This window comes from Corapipo altera, unplaced genomic scaffold, assembly GCF_003945725.1.
Source record: "Corapipo altera isolate COAL_440 unplaced genomic scaffold, ASM394572v1 61411, whole genome shotgun sequence".
NCBI lineage: Eukaryota > Metazoa > Chordata > Aves > Passeriformes > Pipridae > Corapipo > Corapipo altera.
In genome coordinates, this window is record NW_020884875.1 from 15,914,227 (window position 1) to 15,940,341 (window position 26,115).

At 37.5% G+C, this 26,115-nt stretch overlaps 2 protein-coding genes across 18 annotated transcripts in view; one reads left to right on the forward strand and one right to left on the reverse strand.

Moving 5' to 3' along the window:
• KIAA2026 (KIAA2026 ortholog) overlaps positions 1–26,115 on the reverse strand; it is an 89,756-nt gene that overhangs the window by 18,092 nt on the left and 45,549 nt on the right. For 4 of the 17 annotated variants that reach the window (XM_027635402.1, XM_027635403.1, XM_027635401.1 and 1 more), the window contains 2 exons: positions 25,903–26,090; positions 19,554–23,750 (listed from right to left, as the gene is read on the reverse strand). In XM_027635402.1, coding sequence (XP_027491203.1) covers positions 20,134–23,750; positions 25,903–26,090 — 3,805 coding nt within the window. In that variant the 3' untranslated portion in view covers positions 19,554–20,133. Of the gene's footprint in view, positions 1–989; positions 1,121–6,496; positions 6,645–10,659; positions 13,311–14,870; positions 14,973–18,738; positions 18,792–19,553; positions 23,751–25,902; positions 26,091–26,115 lie in introns of those variants that run through there. The other 13 variants (XM_027635404.1, XM_027635408.1, XR_003526367.1 and 10 more) reach the window with 12 other exon arrangements.
• On the forward strand, positions 1,990–9,109 carry MLANA (melan-A). The gene is made up of 5 exons (XM_027635423.1): positions 1,990–2,271; positions 3,162–3,260; positions 5,765–5,861; positions 7,963–8,064; positions 8,996–9,109. The coding sequence occupies exons 2-5, from the start codon at positions 3,187–3,189 to the stop codon at positions 9,062–9,064; spliced, it is 342 nt and encodes a 113-aa protein (XP_027491224.1). The 5' UTR covers positions 1,990–2,271; positions 3,162–3,186; the 3' UTR covers positions 9,065–9,109.

Here is a 26,115-nt window from a genome sequence, read left to right on the forward strand (position 1 = left end):
ACAAGTTCTGGTTTATCACAAAAAACCCAAAGTAACTTAGGTTACTTGGAGGTTTCTCCATCCTCTTCTGTCCTCTTCCATCCTCTTCTCCTGAAATGCTATCTTTGAAAAGGTAGCATTTGCCAATTCCAGTGACTTTACCATGATGGATTTAGCAGCACTATTTCAGAGAACTAAGATTTTGTAAAAAAACTGAGATCAGAACCAGGATGTGGTGTTTCACCTTCTCATCCATCCAATTCCTCAATAGCAGCATTCTGCATTTACATTCCAGATAGTACCACAAGTCATGACAAAGTCATTATTTTTTTCCCTTTCTTGTTATACTATTAACAAGAGATTCATTCAGAACACAAAATATTCAAGCAGTTGACATTTTGCCCTACACATTGCTTGAGGCGAGGATGGGGCAAAGACTAGGACTGGTAATCACATGCATTTACTCTATGTCTTGATTCTCACAAGATGAAACAATGCCCTTCAGTTATCATCCTCTCCCAGTAATGAAGCTTTTCTTCAGGAAGACATGATTTGATAAGGAGCTCTATGACATTTTCAGGGTGCACGAGGGCTGATATGTTGCTTGGGAACTTGATAGACTGTGATAGCGTCCACTTACAGTTTTACACACATGGGTATCTATAGAAACTTCCCTGCATCTCTTCTCCCTTTGAAACTCCAGTTGAGTTCATCTGGTATAATATAAAGCATTGAATGATTTGTACAAATTAGAGAGTTTGTGTTCCTCACTGTTCATTCTTCTTGTTCCCTTCATTTTCCCCTTCACAAAACCCATGTTGTTTAATGGGTCCAGCAAAACCAGCTACATCTTTCTGGTGTTAATCACAGCATAGTTGAGGTTGGAAGGCACCTTTGGAGTTCATGTGGTCTAACCCTCTGCTCCAGCAGGGCCACCTGGAGCTAGCTGCTCATGACTGTGTCCAGACAGCTTTTGCATATCACCAGTGTGGGAGACCTAACGTGCTCTCCAGGCAATCTGTGCCAGTGCTCAGTCACTCCCATAGAAAACAAAGTTTCCTGATGTTCAGAGCAGCTCCTGTGTTTCAGTCTGTGCTCACTGCCTCTGATCCTGTCACTGAGCACCACGATGGAAAAATATCTAAAGACAGATCACATTTTTACCATGATTAAGCAAAACACATAAGCAGAAAAATGGTCTGACCTCCCACACCTGCACTAGCTAAGAATATAAATGTTAAGACTTTTCATCTGATTTCCTAAGGAAATGGATGTTGGTTTCTCACACTGTCTGTTCTCTCCTATTTGCTTTTCAGTCTGTCAGCTGTTTTCACTACATTTAGAGCCAGGTACACAACTTCAAAGACAATTAAAAATTTTCAGTCCTTCAAACTTAAAAAATCTGTGGAAGGACAGAGAGGCTCAGATTAATGAATCATTAAGACGAATGACAAGCAGAACACGGTTCTTGTATCTTCTCTCTCTTTCGACAACATTTAAGACTGCTTGTCCATCACAGTACCTAGACCTCTGAATTAATCACAGACTGCCATTTCTTGCCTGGTCTTGTAAATGGAATTACCACAGTGTTATCACAGGCAATTCATACAAGTCCATAACAAAGGACTTGTATGGACTTGTATGAATTGCCTGTGCTAACACACAAAGGACTTGTATGGACTTGTATGAATTACAAGTCCTAACCCAGGCTTCATTAGTTCTGCAGACCATGGGATAGACTCTCTTTTTGTTGCAGTATTTGCTTATTACTACAGAATTAAACTGTATTTGCCCAAATGTAAGACGCTTCTGTCACAGTATAACATCATCCACCTATAAGTTTTTGTCCAAATATACTAGTTTGCACAGTGTTAAAATGATGCAAAAAGAATGCATACACAAAGCTATAGTAAAGACATGCAAAAATACCAGTCCTCTGTCACAGAATAATCAGCCCTAAATCAAAACATGTTTAAATTTAGAAATAGTCCACTCTAGGAGCTTGTAAAAAGGGAAGGTAAAAAGGTGCTGACCCGTGTCTCAGAGGGTATGTAATAAATCAAGAAATAACAGATTCTACTGCTGCTTATTAAGAGAGAAGGACATAGAAGAAAATGAAAAGTTGTATCCTTGCCCCTTTCATGCTAATTAACGCATTCAGAAGCTGTACCGAAAGGAATTTAAACTCGTGATAGTCATAAGAAAACAGATCAAAGGAGAAAAAACCAGACCAAGTCAAGGAAAAGAAAGCTGCATATGCCTTTCAGTTAACAGAATACAGGTCTGAAGGAGGTAAGATGTATACTTTTTTATTCTACACAAATATTTGTATATTTTTATTCTACACAAAATTTTCTGCTTTGCTTCAAAATTATGCTCTGGAAGAGGCTTGACTGTGTTTAAGTGAACTTGCAGATTTTCCTTCCCTGGCTAGAACTGTCTTCAGCAAAGTCATCGTGTTTTATACTTTACCTGTGTAAGGTACGTGGATTGGCTGGATACTATCAAGTAGGATCTATTGTTGTGTGCTTTAAATGACAGAAACATGATTACTTGTGGATTTCTTCTTCACTGTATTTGATCAATTAGATTTTTAACTGTTCAGACAGCTTGAAGCTTGATGATTATCACCTTAAGAATGGGAGTTAAGGTTATAACATAAATTCCCTGCGCATCTGAGTTTAGATTGTGGGAGATGTAAATTACTATTCCCATCTGAAAATCAACAGATCTCTGAGACTTTACAGTGATTGAAAACCTGTCCCCTAACTGTTTACAGGGAATAACAGAAAAAAACAGCTACTTGTAAGGACAATATTAGTTTTTCTTCTCAACAGTTTTACTTGCATAGGTAAATTGCCTTTCTTTCTGTATTCAAGATTGTACTTCAGAATTCTGCCAGCACTTTGTACCTAAAAAGATGACATAAAATTCTTCTCTGGTGCAGTCAGGTGCAAATACCTTTATGTCACTGGAGATACTAAAACGTAGACTACAGTCTATACTTGAGTTTTGTCTTAATTGGGACAGCTGCATATAGGTGTGGATCTACTTGATTCTGAAGATATCAGATTATCCTGCCTCCCTAAAATGCTCGCATTAAAACACAGAAGTTGATAATATTACACTTTAAAGATTACAAATTATTTATCATGCTGAGGCACTGTGTTTCTACCCTGTAGGTCTGAGCAGGACCAAGCTCACAAAATGGGCAGAAGAAGTGACCATCCATATGGCAACTATTTCAGAGGGAGAGGACACACCTATTTTGCAGCAGAAGAGTAAGCATAAATCAAAACCTACCTTAGCCTGTAAGCTGGTGAAAAAATTGCATTGAAAGAAAACCAGGAAATAGTATCAAAAAACCTCACCATTGTATATAGATGGAGTGCATTTTAACTATCGTGTAGTTGTCTCTAATGTTTGTCACTGCACAATCATTAAGAGCCCTCAATGATTAAGAAAAATCAGAATTGCAGAATTCAAGAATCTAGAGTTCAATCATATGATCACAAGTCATTGGTCTTTATAATTACCAGGTTTATTGAGGCTTATTTAGAATTTTCTTTTGAGGCTATTGCAAGGTGATCTGTACACTCAGTTTATCTCTAGATCCACAAACCTCTCTTAGAAACCTGAAAGGGACATTTGTCTCACCCTAAAGAACACAGCAAACCAACCCCCAGAGAAACGGTAAAAAAAAAGGCAGATGAAGACATCAATGCCGTACGAATGCGACTCTCAGTAAACTGTTTCTGGGTAAGAGTCCCCTTCAGCAGAACTAAGTCAAGCTAATACTGTTAGCTTCAGATTACAATAATATATTTTGGTCTTGGATTATTAGAAACACCATCCAACTGGTGATGTTTTAATACATTAGACAAATATCTCGAGTGTGCTTGGGATATCTGTAAGCAGAATGTGTTTCTGGTACTGGTTTATGGGCCCCCAAACTTAGTGACTTGTCCCACACACACATACTGCAAGATTTTTGTTCCTCCATGCCCTGGCAGAGAGAATAAACCATGGGGAAGGCTCTCTCATCGTCCATCCAAAGCAGCTTAGTTCTTCAAAAAAAAAAAGCTGGTTAGTCATGTCTCAGCACTTGAAACTAAGCACCCTCACCTCTAACTGCTGTGAATTCCAGTGGCTGCAATTGTAAGCAGTTTTTCTAGATATGTGAGGCAAAAGTGACTCTCTCCTTTTGGTACTAGAAGTAGTGTTCTAGATATAAGCCCAGATTCCTAAAAGCACAGCTGCAAATTTAACTGGAATTGCAAGAAATTGCACACACACTTTCCATACTAGCCTCTGAGTAGGTAGGGAAGGAGTTGGATGGCAAATATGTAGTCAAAAGCACCAGCTCCAGAAATTACATACTAGGGTCATACGGGTTAATGGATGGCTAAAACTACGTAACATGTGAAAAGCAGAAAGCAGTCTCAAATTGTAGAGAGAGCAGCAGCTGCTTGGAGGGTCTCTCCAAGTTTTAATTGTGCTGGGGACCGTAACAAAACCAGCGGAACCATCTCATGACTTTGAAGATCAGCTGCAACATGGCTGCACCAGAAAGCAAGTGAATGCTGTTAGCTGTGTTCTTGGGTTTAACAGGTCTCCAGCCCACACAGGGTCTTCAAGGGGCAGGAGCAACTTGCAAGATCCAGGTCCTTGTGAAAAAGAAAATCCCTTTGTCTCCAAAGGGCTCATGTTTCAGACAGCGCACAGGCAATTCAGACAAAAAAGCAGCCTGTTCTGTCGCACAAATCTGTTTGCATCTTCTTTCAGGCTTCTTAGGTCACAAGGAAACACTCCTTCATCAGACTTGGAGTCAGTGAAAATGATAGCAAATAGATATAAAAAGTCTCTGGTAAATCACATACCCCACTACTCAGTCCCTACTCATGCAAAAGCATGGTGGTAATTACTTCAGGGCAACTGGATAATAGATATATAGAAGTATGTTAGAATGGGTTTATCCTGATTCACAGAGTAATATTTTTCCCCATGCTTTTTTCCCTTTAACCATTTTGCATACTCTTCTGTTCCTGAACAGGGAAAGAAAAAAAAAATGGGGAATGAATTCCATATGTCTTAGCAGGGAGATTATTAACACAGAAAAAAGGGGGTTTGTGACTAGGAAACTTGCAATTACTTTGTCAGCTTGCTTTCTGACAGTCAGCGGAATCATGCTGCTTCTCTGAAGTCCCCAGTGAGCAGTAGGAAGGATGTCACAGCACAGTTAGCTAAGTGTATTTTCCCAAAAATGACCCAGTGACACCAATACTGTGCCTAGCATGTCATGAAACAAGAACTAAATTCTTGCAGAGCTCTTAACGAATAAGGTTTTATAGTGCTTTATGTATCCAAAAAATCCTTCCATCACCAACAGTTGTTGCAATATGATGCAATAAGGATATATTTCCCCATACTTGCTGCCTAGATAAATTTAGCAAATAAACATGACCTGCATCTCTGCAGGTGTGGCATTTATTTCACATTCTCTCAGGCAGGTATCTTTTCAGAATCAGCAGTAGAGTATTATCTTCAAAGAAATGTATTTCTTACTTTTAAAATGATTAAGAACTTGGCAGAGAATTTAGCTAACTGCTAAATCTACAGAGACTTGCTGAAGTTACTGATACTTTGTCCATTTTCGGAGGTAAATTCTATGCCATGCCTTCCTCTGATGAAAGGGCACTGACATAAACTTGTGCTCTAATCTTTCATGCTCCCAGGAGAACACATCTAGTTGTGGTGTTATTATTTTGTTTTGCTCTCCCAACAGAGCTCTGGGCATTGGACTTTTCATTTTGGTGCTGGCAACTTTGCTTGCCTTTGGCTGCTGGTATTACAAAAGACGGAGTGGCTATAAAAGTCTGCGGGTAAGCATGGCAGCTCACTTTCTAGCATGCTATTATTTTGACACGTATTACTTTTATTTGCAGGACATTAATGCAGAGAACATCGAATCTGTAACAGGACATCATCAGCTCAGGCAATATACACACACTGACATACGTCACAGGCAAACCCACACAATATGAAACACAACTTGCCCTCAAGAACTTGCAAGTCAGACAAAGGGATAAGAGGAAGCAGAAGCAAAGGGACATGAAGCCAGCTGCCCAGCTTTACACAACACATCAGGGGAAAAGATTATCTGAAGGAAGCATTATATTTAATATTTACACAAAGCCAAGACATGTTCAGTGTCCTTTCATTTAAATAAAAGTAACATATTCACTACTCATAAGATTTACCCCTAAATAAGGACAGATGCGCTTACGGTAAATCTAGGAAGCAGAAAATAAGAATAACTGTTACAAGTAGCTTAAGTAAATATGTTCACATAAAGATGACGCATGATTCATCTCTATAAAACTTGACTTGCAGTTTTAAGATTTACAAAAAAGAGCGGGGCAGATTTGAGGTTTGTTTTCTAAACATTACTTTTAAAATATTTTACTTCATGTTTTCTAAGAAAATATTAAAAAAAAGGTACAATCCTCATAACAACTGTTGTTAGAAGTCTGAAAGCTTTATTTTTGAAGTTCTGCTCTCTCTCCTGTGGAAGGGAGGTCTTTTTTAATCCTTTAAAGTGAAAACTTGTGATTTAACTCTAGCCAGCAGCTAAGCTCCACGCTTACTTACTTCCCCTTGCCACCCTGGTGAGGAGAATTGGAAAGAAAAGGTAAACATGGGTTAAGAAGGAACAGTTCAATAATTGAAACAAAATATAATTGTCATCTACTAATCTACTACTGCTACTAATGATAATAATGAAAGAGAGAGAGAGAGAGATAAAACCCAAGAGGAACAAGTGTTGCACAACACAGCTTCTCACCACTCCCTGACTGACACCTATCTCTTTCCTTGGCAGCACTCAGCCCCTCCCAGTCAACTCCCTCATTTATATCCTGGGCATGGTGTTCTGTGGTGTGGAACATTCCTTTAGCCAGTACAGGTCAGGTGTCCCAGCCACGCTCCCTCCCAGTTTCTCATGTACCTAATGTGCACCTGATGTCAGTGCCTGAGACAATGAAAACTCCTTGATTTACAGTAAGAGCTACTGAGCAACAACCAAATCATCATTGTGTTATCAGCATTATTCTCATAATGAATCCACAACACACGGCACTGTATCAGCTGTTAAGAAGAAAATGAACTCTACCCCAACTGGTACCTGCACCAGGCTTTATCTAAATTTTTGCTTTAGTATCTTTTTAGTATCTTTTAGTTATCCTAATATTTTGAAAAAGATATGACTATTTGGGAGTTAAAAAACCCAGCATACCTCTCATTTAAGTCAGCAAATCCATTTCCTTCCTGTTTTCCATAACTCTGTCCCATTCCCTTTCCAGTTATCTATCCAATACTATCTGGCAAAATACATAAAACCTGAACTTTCATAGTGAGATGTTGCAAAAATGAAGGTAATACTCAAAAAAACCCTTCAAAAATCAAACCAAATGCCTGTTTTGTACATCATGGCAAAACCCACAATTTCCTTTTTAATTCCTTCTTATTGCTGACTACCACTTTCTGGTTTTGAAAATTACATCTTTCTTAGGATTTTTTTGGCTAGGGGAGAACTAGTACAGAATGTGTACAAAAGAAATATTGGGAAAACAGAAAAGAAAAAGTTTGGAGATTAAAGAAAGAAATAAGTAGGATAAAAATGAGAAGGCATTTGGATACACAGGAAGATGTCAGTTCCTGCAGTAGTCTTGGACCTAAAAAATGTGATGCTCATTTTTCTGGCAATGTAATTGGATAACACAGGAGAAAGACTATGTCTCAGCAGAGACAGCCAAAAGTGATAGGTAAATTGTCTCACTTGTTTACTTGCATTGTGTCTGGTCCTAATTCCAGATTCTAATACATACTGTAAATGTGCTATCAAATATTAAATGACGCATAATTTGCCCCAACTTCACAGTCTCTTCTTCCTTTCATGTTCCCCATGTTTCTTTATGATCACAGAGCAAAAGCTCTAGTGTGAGAACAGCACGAAACGTTGTAGGTGAGGGAGCAATACTGGACTGCAAAATGACTCTGCAGGACTACAGAAACTTTAATTCTGTGGTAAGTTGTAACTCAAGGTCTCATTTACTTAAACATAGTAAGACATGGTGAGACAATACTGGTAAATGGGCAATTAATGATTTCTTCCTTGAGGTGTGCTCTCTAGATAGAGTCTTCAATGCCTCTACATCAACTTAGAAAGTACTATTTTGAACAAGTTTTACTGTGAAAAGGGTTTTTAAATTGTACTGTTTAGAATTCTTCTTTTAAAAATTCATTTATTTCTTTTACATTTATTCTAAAGTTGTATGGTCATTATGCAATCTATTAGAATGATCTAACACCCGAATGCTGAAATATAATGAAAAAAACCCAAACATTTTCCAGTAGGTGTTCTGCCATTCTGACAAACAACAAATGGACTGTGTCTACTATTACTATACTCTGAAAAGCATTGTCAGGGAATGTTATAAAAATTCAAGGTTTTAGCTCATCTAATCATTATGGAAAGATGAACATTCAAACTTATAACTGTCAAAAAGTTAAACTGAGTGATAAGTATAGGTTAAGTAATAGGTGTGTTTAAATGGGTTTAGAATAGGGAAAAGTCTAATTTATAATCAGTTTTAAATAAGCTGCTCAAATTTTTAACACTAGAAATAAGACAACATGCCTGCATCAAGACTCTTACAGAAAAGCTTCAATATTTATCCGAGTTACCAATATAAAAACACCCATACCTTAAAAAAAAAAATCCTCCCTTTACAACACTGAAAAACCTTTTTTCGGATGAACAGTTCCAATAAAATGAATCTGATGCAAAACCAGAAAACATACTAGCAAAAAAATAGACATAATGAATGAGCTTGGCTATTTTAAGTCACTGAACCACATCTAATACAGTGGTAAATAGCTTGCTGCATGTTTAAGGTCATATTCTTGTACCTCAATTGATTTTTTCAATCTCTCACACCCATTTTCCTTACCACAGGTACCTGATGCTCCACCAGCTTATGACAAAATTGCTGCAGATCAGTCACCACCACCTTATTCACCATGATAACATGAAATTTTAAACTCTTCATGCTCCCTCTTAATTTTCCATACATGCTTAACTTTCTTATAGCTAAAATCATAGAAAAAAAGATATCACATGCTTTCATTAGCAGTTGCTGAAACCGCTTAGTTACAGACCTGGTTTTTGAAATGCCTCAATAAATCTGAATGTGCTTTTGGTTTAAGCTTTTCATTTCTTGTGATCAGATTAATAATGCCCATGCTCTGGGCATCCTGAATCCTTCATAAATCTACCAAGTGTAAGTACATATTATTCAGTATCAATCAAGAGTAAAAAGCGCTGGCACCTTTATTTTCATCTTTCTCATTTAGTCTCCCTTCCTTTAAAAAAAAATATAAATAAACTATTCCTTGGAATGTGATGTACAAGAATCTGTCACAAAATGAAAAAACCCATTTGACTACATATCCTGTTACAGACTGTTTTCCTTACCCTTAACTGTATTCCTTACAGTTTTAAAATTAATTTCCAAAAAGCAACTATGTTTTACAATACGCTTTTACCTCACTTCACCTGTTTATGTACCTGAAATAAATTAATTCCTTATAAAACACAATCCAGGCAACCAAGAAAATACTGCTTAGAGATCACATTATGTCATACCGGTCAATGGATATAACAACATCACCTCTAGTTTTCTTCTGGCAGTCTTGTAAGACAGCAAGAGAACTTGTAGATATAGAGTTTTACATATCATTTGTTTCTAATATGATGGAACAATATGAGAAAATGCACGAAAACCATGTTACCTGAAGAATACAGAAGACAACAGACTTCAAGATGTTAATTTTTCCAGCTTGTCAGAACATGAGCAGTAATAAAAACCAAAGAACTGTGATGCGCATATATTAGCTATATAGATTTGATAGTTATTTTTTACTTAGTCTTTTTGTTATTGCTTATTTGCCAGATTATTACTTAAGATGATATGCAGATCAACAAATTATACACAAGGCCTGATATCTCACAGCAGGAGGCAGCTAAAACTGTACAACATTCATTACATTGAAAAGTAGTAACAAAAGAAAACTAATTTCATAAAGCAATTATTAACTGCTATTAGTAAAGAATCTGGCTCTTTGTCACCAAATATGCAAATACAAACACCTTAAAACAAAAAAAAAGTTTTAAACATAAGGCAGATTTACTTGCCTAACATAAACTCCATAGATGATGATAAATAATAAGACACAGCTTTTTTTGAAATGTTTTTTAGATTAGATGTTTCTATAGATTGTTTATAAATGTTAGATATATGTTTTTATTATATCTAATATCTATATAGTATCCAATATATGGAGTTTATGTTACGCAAGTAAATCTACCGTCTGTTTAAAGCTTTTTTTTTGTTTTAAGGCGCATATATAAGACATATATATATAAAAAATTATTTAATAGATGTTTATATAGATTATATAAAATTGTTGGAAGGTAATAAATATCAGTAATTCTAGTAAAAGGTTATATACATGGTTTTATAAATTTAGTTGATATATTTATTTAAAAACTTAAGAGAGATATTTTAACCCAAAGAGCTGTCTTAACTCTGTCATTTCCAACATATACCTTAAGGAAAAAAATTATGGACTTGTTTAGTGACAGGAAGAAGAATGCACAGGAAAATATACAGAATTCCAGCTTATAGCTAGTAAGCACTAGAGATGTAGTACACAATGTCTAACTAATTTTTTTTGCAGAACTGGTAAGCTAAAGCTTGAGGCTAATATCTTTAGCAACTCTGTGTTTAGGATCTCTCTACCCTAAGGCAGCATCCTTTCAAAAGACTGTAGTGCTACAGTGGAATAGAACTGACATACACATTCACGGTTGAGAAAAAAGTTAATTTCCATAAAGATTATATAATATAGAGAAGTAAAGTGCTTAGAGTTCAAAAAGCTTTACTTGATCCCACGCATTTTTAGTAGTGTCAGCATTAAATGTGTTACCAGCTGTTGCAAAAGCTCACAAGAAAGTTAACACTGACGAAGTAGAAATATTAATTTATTTCCAGAACTACACAAGGTCAAATTGTTAAAACTGCTCAGCAGCCAGAGCTAGAACTATTACACTTTGACATGAATTTATAGATACTTAAAAGATATATAAGCCCTATTCTGGTTTTCAGAAAAGTTCTCCCCTTTTTAATCCCAGTGAAAGCAGTATTCTTTCTTAATAGACACAGTTAGACAGTGATCTCAGATTTTAATTGCATTAAAATAAGAGCATGAAATAGAGGTTCACAGAGCACTATATTATATAGGTGGAAACTTCATCACTGAACACCACTGCAAATTTCATTTTTCAAATCTGACTCTATACCCAATGGTGGTACACTGCAGTGTCTGGCTGCTGATCCATTAACTAAACACCAATACAAGACAAGTCAGAATGTGAAAGCAAGAGACCTGCAGTGGCCAAAGCTCCATGTTGCAAGAACTGGCTATTTTACGTATTGTCTGTATTACACTCAATAACACTGCACTTTACCAAACACAAGTTAAAACCTTCTAGGAAGCCCTTAAGGAGAAATGCACAGAAATGTCTCAACAACCACACATGGAGAATGTGGCATAGAGTTTTCAAATTTCAAGGGAAGTTTTTCACATTACATAGTTATATGACCCCAGAATAACAACTACTTACAAAAATTTATATTTATAATTTATCTGGTATGGTCGTTATGTAACAGGGAAGGTGTAAAAGTCAAATACCTTCTGCTCCTCTTTTTTTTACCCTCTTTGCAATCAGACCAAAATCAGATGCCTTGTATTACAACTAGAAGTCTGAACAAAGATGATATTTGTGCTTTATTTTCTCCCATCAGAAAAAGCTAATGAAAAAATTCATGGGCATTTTGAGTTTTCCCCCAGGATGGTGACGAAGACAGGTGGCTGATCATAGTTGGAGAATGAAGCTCTGCTCGCTACTGGTCTGCATTAAACTGCTTCCATCAGACTAGTAGATGTACTCTTACGAAAGCTCTTCTGTACATGATGATGTCAGCAACCTTACAGCTATGCATGCAACCCTTATAAAGATGCAATGAACACTTTCAAAATGAGGCCTCTCATGAACATAGCGTGTTTTGATCAGATTGCTGTATTATAGTGGTACTAGCAGTTGTATTGTCTTATGTTTGGATTCTTGGTATGGTCTTACTTTCTAATGCAGTTACAAGCCCCAGTGTAGCCTTCAAAGATTCCAGAATATTGGTCAGCCATCCTAGACATTGCACAAAGATAAAATGCAGCAGGTCCTGATGAATTCAATCCTTCTGGCATCCTGAACCATACAGCAAACACCGAGCCATGAGCCAGAAGGGTATATTTCACATATGTCAGAGAGCTATGAAAAAAGAATGTACCAAGAACTTTCCACAGGAAGCGCTTACTTTATTTTAGAGTCTCACCAGTCCAGTGTAACAGGAATCGCATTTGCAGCTGGTTAGTATATAGTCCAGTGACATTCATCTCAGCAATCTCCTTCAGCCTAACTCCTGCTGTAGCTGGGGATGTATATATATTATCTTGGCTTAAGCACTGTATTAGTATTAGCCATACTGCTTGTCATTTTTCAGTAAAATATAACATTGCCAGACTATTTTGATTCATGTTTATGTCTAATATTGGTAAAATATCAATTACTTTGTTGGTGTACATCTCTGTGTTCATGTGACATAAGAGTACACTTTCTGGCCTTTAAAAATCAAACACGAGTTGAGTTCAAATCAGTATAAGACAGAGTGATGGCCTAACATAAATACTATGGTCTTTCAATACTAATTCTGTAAGGTCTTTCCAACTCTGCTAACTTCCATTTCTGGATGTGAGAAACGGACGGCTCTGTTGCATGTTTGCCATGTTCTCTGCTTACACAGCTGCCTTCCTTCCTCCTGGTTCTTTTTTAATTTACATTACCATCCACTGCATTCTTGTAGCTATTAGGGAAAAGATCTGACTCATTTTTGTTGAAAAGCATCTTCTAAGAAAAAGGTCTAATCTTCCAAGTTCTATCAATTTGTCCTTTCCCACTTACCTTGGCAGAAGTAATTGATTTTAATTTCTGCACACCATCACATATACCCTAACCATCTCATAGCTCCTGACACTGGAGCAAAAAGCCACCCTTTTTAGATACCGTTCAGTGCTGGATTTGCTTGTGCAGTTGTTTTCAGGAGGAATTTTAGGATTGTCATCTGGCAAACATATTCAGAAAAAACCTGGAACTGCTTCAGGATTTGCAGAAGAACAACAAAATCGTATAGTAAGTGATATAATAATATAATATTCCCTGACCATTAATCACCTGTAGAGGAATCCTTGCAAAGATTAGAAGGTATTAGATGCCTGCCTATTACTCCTATTTTAATATCTCCAGAAAATCCTTCCTGAACATTTTTGGTACTGACCCAGATTTAATAAGCCTGTCTTTCTTACATTTTTAAGTCTCGGAATATGCAGCCCACATAATGTACACTTCTTAGATTTTGGCCTCACCAACAGGAAGGACAACAATGATATTTCAGTCAACTCCTCATTCAAAACTTCTGCTGTTTAGCAGGATTCTGTTTAGCTGTTTAGCTTCTCCAACAACCTCTTAAACCGGAGAAGCAATTTTATGCTTTTATGTCATTTTTTCTTCTGCTCTGCTTCTCTGAATTACTGCTCACCTTTCTCCAGTACCTGATTCTTTGGCTGCAAAATCTTCTCTTTCATGTCACAGACAAACTCAGGCTGAGTTCACAAAATTCTCCTGGAATTACTTTTAGATGATGTGAGTACATACTGGGGAAAACTAATTCATATTTGTTTATTTCTTGTTCTTTCCACTAAGCATTCTCTGCTGGCCACTATAGTGAGACAAATGCCCAGTTTAAGGTGCAGCTCATACAGTGACTGGACTGTTGTAATGAAATGCATCGCTGGCATTTCATGTGCCAAAGAAGCTCACTTTCAATATGGGCTGGTTTATAACAAAAGATTATGCTTTTGCATCAATTTCTTAGGCCATGGAAGGAGTAAAATACTTCCAGACAGGCCTCTCCCACTTTTTGTTTTTCTGAGATCACTTTGCAGAAAAGCACTCTAGAGGCAAGAACAATATTTTGAAGGCAGCGTGTAGATGAACCATAGAATACTGGCCAGACAAGCCTCAAACTACTGTAATTTTAGTATTTGTGTGTTGCTAATATGAATTGACAAGGGTTTTTATAAATAGATGTAAGCAATTCCTTCTTCTCAGTAATTGATTATAATAGTAAAAATACCTGCTTTTTATACTGTGTAAATCGAATCCATCATAATTCCACTCTTTCTGTATTACAACCAAGACGCCCTGTGGCTACATAGTAGTACCCTGTCACTAATCCCTCTTTGATGTTTTATTTCACTGCTGCATGTGATTCAAAAAAAGAGTGAAGAATGATTCTACAAATAACAGCACATTATCTGGATGGATCTCAATGTATACGCTGGTACCAGGTGCTGATGACCTATTGCCAGCCAAAGTAGTCTGATTTTATGCTTGTGTATTTACTAGATAATTAAAGAAGAGTATTGTCTTTTTTTATACATCGATATTGACAAGCAAAGTTCTAAAGACTGAAGACAATCACAAAAATCACAGTTGTTTCTTTACTATCTTGCTTTCCCATGCTATTTAATTTTTATAAATGCTATCTGTCGATGCCCCTCACATTCTTGAAAACAACTAAATTTTCTAAATAATTTTTTCTTCTATGTAAAAAGCAAAAATAGGGGAAAATAAAGCAGTAATCTAGTTGTCTAACCTTTAGTAATGGATGGGATGCTGGAAGGAGTTCAGGGGACCAAGGATTCTATTCCCAATTCCTCCATGTTGCTATGAGAACTCAGTACTTCATTGCCTTCATCTGCAAAAGGTGGAAAATCATATTTATGCATATTTTAATAGACCTTCTGTGTAACAAACATAATTTCAAGAAATACTATAAGTAATTAGTTACATTTCCTTTACACTGCTTTTAAATACCATTTTCATTTAACATGTTTAGTTCAGCTGAGATTGTAGTAAAAGATACTGTAAGAACTTTCTGAAGAACTTCTGGAATAATCATATATGAAACAACGAAGTGTCCTGGTTACCAAGTTTACGCCAGACATCCAGGTCTATTGACCAGACAATTCCATATTTTGAGAAATGAAGAAAATACATGTCTATCAAGATCTTTAAGTTTGTTTTTATGCCACTGTGGTTTCAAGGAAAATATATTAAAATAACAATGTTCTGTATCACATTTATAAAGTGGCCTCTTCAACAACTAAAAAATCTTTATCTGGATGTCAATGTGTATAAAATGACCATGCACCTAATATACAGACCTAACCTTGCATTCTATGCATAAAAATAATGATAATTAAAAAAAATCATCAAAATAATTTTGCTTGTCCTTTTACATTTTCAAGAGAACTAAACCAAACAAAAACAGGAACTGGGAGAGTGTCAGACTTGCACTAGTTTCAATAGCCTGGTTTAAAGACCGTGTCTTTACAGCCATGATATTCTGCAAGTGGTATAGTTTTATAGGATGAAATGAATTTGATACTGATGTGTATTTGGTTTAAAATTAATATTTCTATGAAAAAATTAGTACAAGGCTAAATAATAGTCAGAAACCAACCCACAAACATTGAAATAATTATGAGACACATAAACACACTGCTGAATAGATTCAGTGCTTTTAGAACATGCACTCTTCTAATCCCAGAAGGACACAGTAAAACTGAAAAAGGCACATACAACAATGACAGCAACTAATTACTTCCATATAGGAAATAACTGAATTCACTATTTCTCTTTATTCTAGAGAAGAGACAACCAACATGGCAAAGGTCTACATAGGCCACATGGAAAAATGACTAAACAGCAAAGGCTTATTGCATCATACAATATAAATATTATTTGCATCAAATGAAACTAGCAGGTGCCAGGTTCTGAAACCAAAAAGGAAATTTATTTACAAATTCTTTACCACTGGGTACTGTGGATGGTAACAGTTTGTCTGCATGCTTTCAAAAATTCTAGAAAGGATTGGTCCATTTAATCAAGAGAAATACACTGAAAGCTATTAAACTGAAGAAAAACACAGCTGCATGAGGAAGACTCTGGCTCACAGATTAGTGGATACTAGAAGATTATTCAGGCCTGTTATTGTGCTCTTTTGGAATGTTGCTTTTGACTGCCTCAAGAGACGTGATGGACCTAAAGTCTGATGTGGCATTACTAATCTTACTTTGAGTCAGTTAACTCTCTTCAGGTGCAGCTTACAGTCAACGGGCTACATGAGTTTAAGTCCTTTTGAGCACCTCTGGCTGTTCTTTTTAAAGGAAAGAGTTTCATCATAACAAACATTTGTGCTTTAATAAAAATGATTAATTAATTTAAAACCATTTTGGGCAATTGAAATTCTGCACTACCACAAAATAGAAGGAAAACCATCTATGAAACTAACTCTGTGGTAAGGCTATGGATGCCCTTCAAATGCCAGCTTTTAGTAATTTTCTGACCTACTCCCATGAGACAAATTATTTTCTCTTCACTTATCAGGAGAATTTTTGCTTTCCTTTTCACATTGTACCTTTTGCTATGTCACACAGTGAATCAGAATGGGTTTGAATGACTTGACAGTAACACACTTGGTTTGAACAGATACTTTTATAACAAATAATACATGCGAAATTTAACTGTTCCTAGTGTGGTAGAGACAGAATCCCTAGGAGAAAATGGCAGCTCACAGATGTGGGTTTGAACAGTGAAGCAAAATAAGGGTAATTTTCTACTCAGAGCAAACCAAAATTATTGTGCAGAACATGTTAATTTAGGTAAATATAAAGCATATAATTCAAAATATTCAAAGTAATTTATAAATCCAAAGTTTTAGTGTATGAATAGCTGTATATAATATCAGTAGGGATCTAAAAGTAAGGCATTTTACAAGCACTGAAAAGTTGAACACCTTTTGTTAAAAGACTGATTTATATATCTGGTTTTATGTGTAACTAAATGTCTTTTAAAATTCAAGTAAAGATGGTAGTTCTGCTTTTTCATTGTGTCTATGAATATAATCCACTTGTTCACAGTTCTTTTTGTGCTATAAGTAGCACGATACATTTGGTAGAGAGTAAAAGGTACATAGCAAAGTGTCAATGTTTATTTACTTGCATTTGAAAGAAAACCTTAACTCTGACTGACATTTATATTATTGGAGAACAGTGTTGGGGATAGGAATTTTATTCGCAAAAATTACTAAAATTTGGTTTTACATAATGAATGGTGCAAGCCCATTACATAGCAGTCTCAAGTCCTTCTCCAATAGGACTTGGAATCTGAACACATGTCTAGTAGAGAATAAAAGTCCACGAAACTCTAATTAAACTGACTCAAACTTTTCATGTTGTAAAGTACATGTCTTCCAAATTATACAATATTTATAAAAATTATAGAATATTATCATATTAATTCAGAAAATTTCTTGGAAATCATTCAGGCAAGTTACTTGAGTCCTGAGTTTTTCAGTTCAGCTTTTCTAACTTCTCTCTTTATTAGAATCAATTATAGCATAAATCTTTCCACTACATCAGCACACACAAAAAAATGTCATGCAAGATTTTTTCTCTCATCAAGAATATCTGCAACAGCAGAACCTAGTCTTGAGCTTTTCAAATAGCGTAGATATTCACTCTACAACAAACCTAAATGAACAAAAAAAAAAAAAAAGAAAGAACAGCCATTTCAAGAAAACAGAAAAATCCAAGAAAGTGAGTCCCATGGTTCCACCAGTGAAATGGAAATAAAATGAGCTTCTGGTATATATGGTTTTAGAGTATGTAAAATGAAGAAACTGCCACTCTCTGCCATCTTCCTCTGTTGGAAAAGTCACTGCAGCATTCAACTGTAATACGCAGTCAGATTTAAAAATTCTTAATACTGTGAACTCTGATGGACAGACATACTTACTGCTAGGTGTTTTCAAAATCCATTACAAAATGCCTTTAATGAGAAGTAGCAAAGGTGTAGCAGGTAGCTTTTCCTAAAATTTAAACAAACCTTCTTTAATCCCAAAACTGACAGCTTCCATCTGTCCCAGCCCTGAGATAAGATGGAAAGATGCAATTTCCCAATGCAATTTTTTAAGTTAGTGCAAAAGGAAAGGTCCCTATGGAAGGCACAAGCCTTTCTTCCCCCCACTTTCCCAAAACTCTAGCAAACTAGCTACCAGGCTACTTTTCAGAACAATACAAAGGGCAGCCGACACAGAGCGAGTAAGCTGTGGTCCTATTCTTCAACTCAATATCCAAACTTCCAAACTAGTATAGCAAAAGGGGAAGGGAAGTAGAAAATTCAAAAGGATGAAGAGCAAAGGCTGAAGCTTCATCTTGTTGAAACTCAGTCTAAGAATTCTGCTATATGCAGATATGTAAGCTTTTATCCCCTTTGAAGTCATAGCTATTAGAAAGGCAATTATCATTTTTAAATTCTTCTGAAATCTTCCCTTCTAGTTTCTAAAAAATACCAAACAAACTCTACAAAAAATCAACACATACAAATATAGCAATTCTAAAATCATCCATAAAATAAGATGGGCACTCTTTCTTTATATGCAAAATCTCAAGAGATACCTAAAAACTTATCTCCACGAGCACTGCAGCAGGTAGCTGTGAACTCAGCAGATCTGCAGAAAATAACCCCAAGGTTTTATCAGATCAAAAGCTGAATCTAAGTCAACAAATACTGAATACACTGCATAAAAAAGGAAGGTTTCTGTAACATATTATTATCCCCAAAGCACTAATAAAGCTTCCTTTAATATTATGTGATGCTTTAGTGCTATCCTTCAAGATAGATCAATTATAAGCTAAAGAAAAACATACAGATCTAGAAAATGGTGAAAAAAATGGGTCATTTGTTATGGCTAGATAGAAGACTAACGAGTCATCCTGTTACAGTCATCAGGCATATGGAAATGCATATAAGGCTGTACAAAAGAACTGTTCAACAGATCTATAAGTTTTAAGACAAAACATGTTAGTCCTTAACAGCAACCAGTGTGACTTAGACTGGTGTCTGAAAAGCCACTTGTAGCCTTACCACATCACTGGAGTTATTTAGGCAATATAACCAAACATTTATTAAGAACGGATGAAGTATGGCTTATCCAGCCCTGCATCACGAGGATCAACAAGAAGGCCTTCCTTCCAACTCCTGCTAAATCATGTGAAATGTAAAAGCAGACAAAAGCAAAAGACGTTAAATAATTTCCTTCTACCACACACCAAAAGAAAGATGTGTGTATACATACACACATACATATGTATACACATATATATATATATGTATACATATATATATATATATACATACGTATGTATGTATGTATGTATGTATTCTGCCATGGTGTAACAGATACACATATTTTTAACTATTGCCAACACAAAGCAGTAAAGCAACTTGATTTATTATATGCAGATTCTTCTGCAGTTGCTAAACAGTACACTGGTCCAAAGTTACTAAAATACTTAAAAAACTATACACTATGTAAACCAAACATAAATAAGACAGCATAGTTCTTTGTACATATTGTTTAGTATGGACTGTTAGGAGTTCAGGAATATGTACAATTCTACTCTATAGATTGCATTTTTACAATGCATAAATATTTTCCTTAAAGAAACAGATCAAAAATAAATTTGACAAATAAAAGAAGACATATACTGTCAAAAACATACTGGCAAACAGTCCATAATATAAGATGGAACATGTGCAAAAGGTGAGATTTCTCCAAACTGTTTAATAAACTCATTGGTCATTTCTGACCTTTTTACTAAAGAACTCTCTGAAAACTTCCGACAAACTAAAATTTTTCTTCCTCTTAATCCCCACAGGTGAACAGGAAAGAACTGCAACCTTAAGTAATGTTGAGTAAATCAACTGGTTGTAAGAAATTATCCAATAGTTACAACTTCCAAAGTCTGAGGAATGCCCCAAAATTTCAAAGTGGCTCATTTGCAGTAAATTCAGGATGCAGCTTTGTCAGGTTTATCAAGGCAAGATGACTGAGATGCAGGGAAGACAGTGGTAGGATTTCTGCTTGTGGACACAACAACAGGAGGCAGCAATGAAGACAGAGGAGAAACTTTTGGTGCTGGAGTATTTAGAGCATTCAAAATGGCTCCCTCTGGACTGACCAACAGTTTTTTGATAGAAGTGTCTAAGTGAAACACTGAAGTGTTGCTTGGCAAATGAGAATTCGGAGGATGAACGGCAGAAACAACAGAAGATGTAGCTACAACATTAATAGGAGATTTTGTCACTGAAGACACAGACAGTGTTACCCCAGACAGTGGAGTACATGAGCTAGCTGGAGTACTAAATATCTGGGGCGTTGCATGTACGATGGGTAAAGCATCTGCGGCACCAAAAGAGTTCATAATTTTCGTGGAGCTTTTCAAAGGATGTTTTGATATTTGACAACTTAATGAATTACTTGGTGCTAAGATGATTTTTGAGGTTATTGGATTAACAATTGGTATACCTTGAGCTTCTTGACCATGGTTAACAGTTAAAGGAGTCTGTTTCGTATTACGGGAGAGAAGAAGAACGTGGCTGCCAGCTCCAAGGCCTTGCAGTGGAACAACAAAACGAGTACCGTTAATCATTATCTGAGTTCCAGGTGCCAAAGGCATACAGGTGTTAATGACTATTTTCTGTTGAATGCAAGATTCATTCAACTGACCTCCTCCAGTTTTGCTTGTTACAGCTGGTGAAGCTGAAGACATCTGAGCAGTAGAAACACAAGTGTAATCATGCCTTTGTTTCTCTGTACTGAGAGGCACCTGCTGGCATTGTAGGGTAGAGGAACTGGGAAAGCTAACGACTTTACCTGTATTTGGTGACAGAGAGGGCAACACACTCTGAGGTTTGTGACTTGACATACCAACTGAAGTTCCTGATGACTGAAACCGAGGCAGTGTGGGCAACTGGTTTTTTGATACTAGAAGAGGAGCTGGAATTGTTGCTAACTGAGGAACTGTATGTAACACCTTTTGGGGGGCGGCTGCAGATCCAGGCAAGCTAATGAATGGAAATTGCAAAGCAGATGCTAAGTTTTGAGGAGATACTGTTGGTTGTGTGGTTGAAATCAGCACAGATGAAGCAAGATGTCCTGTTTTCACAGTTGATATACCCATATTTCCAATATTTGACGTACAAAGTCGATTACCCAGAACCGGCCTTATTCTTGAGGGATCATTGCCACCAGTCAAGACAGTGGACCGTGTCCCAGAAGTAGTCCCACTTGGTGCTACTGAAACAGATTCTACACATGCATGTGCCATTGTTACTGTAAAGGCATTTTCAGCTTTTGTTGCAACACATACAGATTCATTAGCTGACACAGCAAAAGCTGGAGCAGGAACCACAGTACTGCTACTTGTCAAAGACAGCGCCAAGCCAGTGCTTTTTTTGTCTTCTCCTTTAGAAATGGTAGAGTGCAATATATTAACTGGTGGGGCCTCCTGTGCATTGCCTTTAGTATTTACAATGGTCTGACCTATATTTAGTCCAATTTTTACATCTTTTACTTGAGCAATAGTTGGTGATGAATTTATTCTTATTGGTGCTCCTATCGTAGATGGGATCAAAACCAAATGTGGTTTCTCTGTGGCATTAACAAAGGTTTTGGTTAGGGAAGAAGGAAGGTTCTGTCTCAATGACTCTGCAACTAGATTGGTGGTTGATGGGCCACTGGCAATTTGTGTGTTAACAAAAACCAGTTTCTGAGCATTAACAGCAGTGGATGCTGGAGAGGGTATAATACTGACTCCTGATGCTCCAGAGGGAGATAAAATTGGTGAATTTGTAACTAATGTAAATTTCTGGACTGGAGTACCACTGACTAAATCCGCACTTGTTGCTGAATTAGACTCAGACTGTATAACAGAATTTTTTTTGGTTTTAGTATCCTCTTGATGCTCTATGGAAGAATTTGGAGTTACGACAGCATTATTTTGTCCAGTGCTAGTCACACTTACAGGACTGTTTAGAGTTGTGGACATCACATTGCTAGCTAATGAAATGGAAGACAAAGGAGAGGACACACAGCAGAAGTTCTCTATTACTTGACCTGAAGTGTCCCCAACAGGAGGCTGCTGTAGTGTGAATTTGATATTTTTCTCCATTGCCTGGGTAAAATCAGCTGGGAAAGCTGGAATGTTAACAGAAGAAGCTGTTGAGAGGGCAAATCCAGAAAGAGATGATTGTCCAGTATGTGGGAAACCAGATGTGGCTGTTGCTAGAGATGGAAAAGTAGAGTATGATAATGCTGTGGTTTTTGGTACAAGAAAGGCCTGAAGTTGAGAAGTGTAAGTGAAAACTGAACTAGAAGATGAACTACTAGGTGAAATCTGGTCTGGGTTTGTCTGTACTTTAACAATGCCTGTGTTTCCACCTCGTGTTGTGACCAGAATAGATTGTGATTCTCTTACACATACAGTCTTCAACTCTTGCCTATTTTCACAGGAGTCAGTTGGCTGCTGCGATGCAAGACTATGACAGGTAGAATCAGTGTTCGCAGACCCACTTAATGCTGTTGCTGGTATCAAGGACTGGCTAGCTGTGGAAGGAGTAGATGAAGTCAAAGACACGGGGAATGTAGCAGTCAAAACTGTAGTCTTGATTTTGTCAGTTTCAGTTTGGTTCACCTTAATTTTTGATGATAGTAAGTTACCTGCTGAAGTTACGTCAGGCAATGATAGTGTATTGCTCATGGGATCAGACACTTGTGACGAGTGGGTAATATTCTTGCTAAAAACTGTAGTAGGTGACTGAGTGGTAGTATTTGCAGAGCCTGTCACCAGAACAGGTGTTAAAGAAACACTGATATTTGACACTTTTGGTAAAGATGTACAGTGCAGCTCAGATGATTTCTGTTGTAGTGGCTGAACATCCTTGGACACAATTTTTCCTTCCTGCTGCTGAAGAAGAAAATTCTTAGGTAAAATAAGAACTTGTTGCATGACTTTTTCTCCAGTTTTAGGGTCAGTCACAGTTTGCATTTGAAGTTTCACTGAGTTATTATGAAGGTCTATTGGTACACAATGGCCATTTGGCATTTTGTATACCATTTGTAAGGGAGTCTTTGAACTGGCCTGGCAGGGCAATGCTGGTTTGATCACTGATGATTCCAAAGGTGGTAAAACTGACTTTTCAGAAGTTGATACATTTATGCCTGGGGGAGGCGATGGTTGATTTGTTAAGGTCACTTTGTTCCCAGTATTCTTGGCAAGCAAGGCCTGGATGGGTTTGGTCCCTTTCAGAAAGTTTGATACTGATGTTGTAGGATCTGTCAAGGAAAACAACTCTAAACTTGATCCTTCAAATTGTTTTAGCTCAGTTAAACAACTATCCGGCTGCAGGCTACTTTCTGAACTCTGAACTACAGTCTCAACAGTGCTCAGTTTAGCTTTCTTCCTTGGTGAGAGCTCATTAGTGCTTTGATCCAGACAACTATTTTGCTTGAACTGTCGTTTAATGCATTTGGGCAGTGTCTTCTGGATTTCTTTAGAAGCTGATTCTTTTTTCAGAATTCTGTTTTTTCCTGCAGGTAAATTCATCTCTAATAGTTTCATTTCATCTGCAAGGATATTAAAACAGAAACTCCATTTTACATGTTTGAAACCGAAACAATTTTATAGTGTCTACCTAAAGGCAATATTTGCAAGAGCACATGGAAGGAAATGTCTGCTTCTTTAGGGGAATCTGGTCAAGGATCTTTTTCAATGAAAAAAGGGGGTAATAAGGAAAGGAGGAAGTAATAAACAAAAACAGTTCAGGAACTGAAACCTGATCGGCAATGGGAGACAGTGAGGAAAATCAAACCTGGTCATTCACATTAATTGTTAATGGCATGTGAGAATGTAAGAACGTTTATTCCAGCAAGGTTATTTTGAAGGGAAAAAGGGAGAAGCCACGAAAAAAGATATACAGAGACACAGATCTAACAAAATAAAAATGCAGACAATGACAAGAAACAGCCTCACCAATCACACCGGTTGATGGGCTAACAAGAAACTGCATATGCCCCTTGCAGGAAGATCAACCTGGACTTCGCAGCTGATATGATTATAAACCAGGGGAGATCTTGGAGACTGGGCTGGGAGGGGTGAGGAAATTGGTAGAGCTATACAAATCCATGAAGGGATGTGCAGAGGAAGGGGGAGCTGCAAGGATGGCTGCAAGAGGTCACAGCCTGTCTGCCTGGTGCAATCTGCTGCGGGGTGAATGTCTGTATCCTCCTCAAATCCAGTGCATGTGGGGGCAGTGCGTGTGTATTCACTACTAAACTTCAAGCCAGACTAGCAAGTAAGCAGGAGGGCTTGGGGTCTGGGCTGGCAGAACAGGTGGACTTGTGAGGGTGGGGTGCCTGTGGGACAAAGATGTGAATGCCCAGTCTAGCATCAAGCTAGACCAGACAGTGAGCAGGGGATGCATGAAGTGGATAAGATGGCTGAGGATGCAGGCAGGGGTGCGAGGCAGACAGAGGGGCCATGTATTGAGGTTTTGGCAGTGTGAGGCAGCAGGGAGGCCTCTATGAGGACAGAGGCCAGGAGTTGCCCTGTGCCAGACACAGCTGGCTCCAAAACAGATCCACTGCAGGACATGGTCAAGCCTGTCTGCTGAGGTGGTGATGTCCCATGGAAAATGCTTTGCAGAAGGGTGTGACAGAGCACAGTGAGGACAAAATGTAGGAAAAACAACCCTGTAGACACCAAGGTCAGTGAAGGAGGGGAAAGAAGTGCTTCAGACACTGGAATGGATTCCCCTGCAACCCATGATCAAGCAGGTTGACCGGCTCCCATGAAGGACCATGCTGGAACAGGTATGTACACTGCAGGCTGTGGAGGATGCCATTCTACAGCAGGTGAATATGGCTTGAAAGAAGCTGCAGCCCATGAAAAGCCTACACTGGAGTAGGGTCCTGACAGGAACTGCGGCTTATGGGGGACCTACACAGGTACAGTCTTATCCTGAAAGACTCTAGTCTGTGTAGAGGACCCACACTGGAGCAGTTTGTGAAGGACTGTATCCCATAGGAGGGACTCCACACTGGAGCAGGGGGGAGGAAGGAACAGTAGAGACTAACTCTTATGAACTGACCTCAATCCCCAGCCCTGATCCCTCCTGTATCACTTGACAGGGGAGGAGCTGGAAGAATTGGGAAGGAAGATGAGCCTTCGAAGAAGGTAGAAATGGGAAAGGGGGGGCAGGTTTAGCTTTCGTATTTGGTTTTCACCATCCTACTCTATTTTTAATTGTCAATAAATGAAATTAATTCTCCCCAAGTGAGTCTGTTTTGCCTGTGACAGTAACTGGTCAGTGATCTCCTTGTCTGTATCTTGACCCTTGAGCGTTTCTACACTGTTTTCTCTCCCTGTCCCATTAAGGAAGAGGGATGACAGACGGGCTGGGTGGGCATATGGCAGACAGCCAAGGTCAACCCACCATAAAAGTAAATACCACACAAGTCTATCATGTTATCACAGAAATAGGTAAGCACAAAAAGAAGTGGTAAACATTTGAATAAAGCAGAATTTTCATCTTGGTCATGTCTGCCCTCTTCAAGTCTACATATGACAGATGCAGACCACAAGCTCTTTTGGTATTATCACAGTAGTAGTTAAGGTAAAAAGCAGGACACAAGCTCACATGGAAAAATTAAGTTCCCAAATCATCTTGATTCAGCTCCTGAATCAAGTTCAAGCTCCTGAATTCCAGTAAATGCTTACCATTGTCTGAGTGATCTTTTTTGGGAACTTCTATATGTTCTGCAGACTCTGATGGTTTACCGCATACTACTGCAAAAGATTCTTTGCCAGAATCAACTTCGCTTTCATCATTACTCCACAATTCTCTGGTAAATTTATCATGGTCTGGATGTCTTTTAAAGTCATCATAGTCCTTCTTCAATCTAGACCTTGAAAATAACAAAACTAACTTTA

What these genes read in the sequence shown, in the direction of transcription:
- MLANA (XM_027635423.1), top strand. Translation starts at nt 3,187, where the DNA reads ATGGGCAGAAGAAGTGACCATCCATATGGCAACTATTTCAGAGGGAGA. An exon ending in ACCTATTTTGCAGCAGAAGA is followed by an intron (nt 3,261 to 5,764) that starts GTAAGCATAAAT and finishes CTCTCCCAACAG; the next exon opens with AGCTCTGGGCATTGGACTTT. An exon ending in ACAGAAACTTTAATTCTGTG is followed by an intron (nt 8,065 to 8,995) that starts GTAAGTTGTAAC and finishes TCCTTACCACAG; the next exon opens with GTACCTGATGCTCCACCAGC.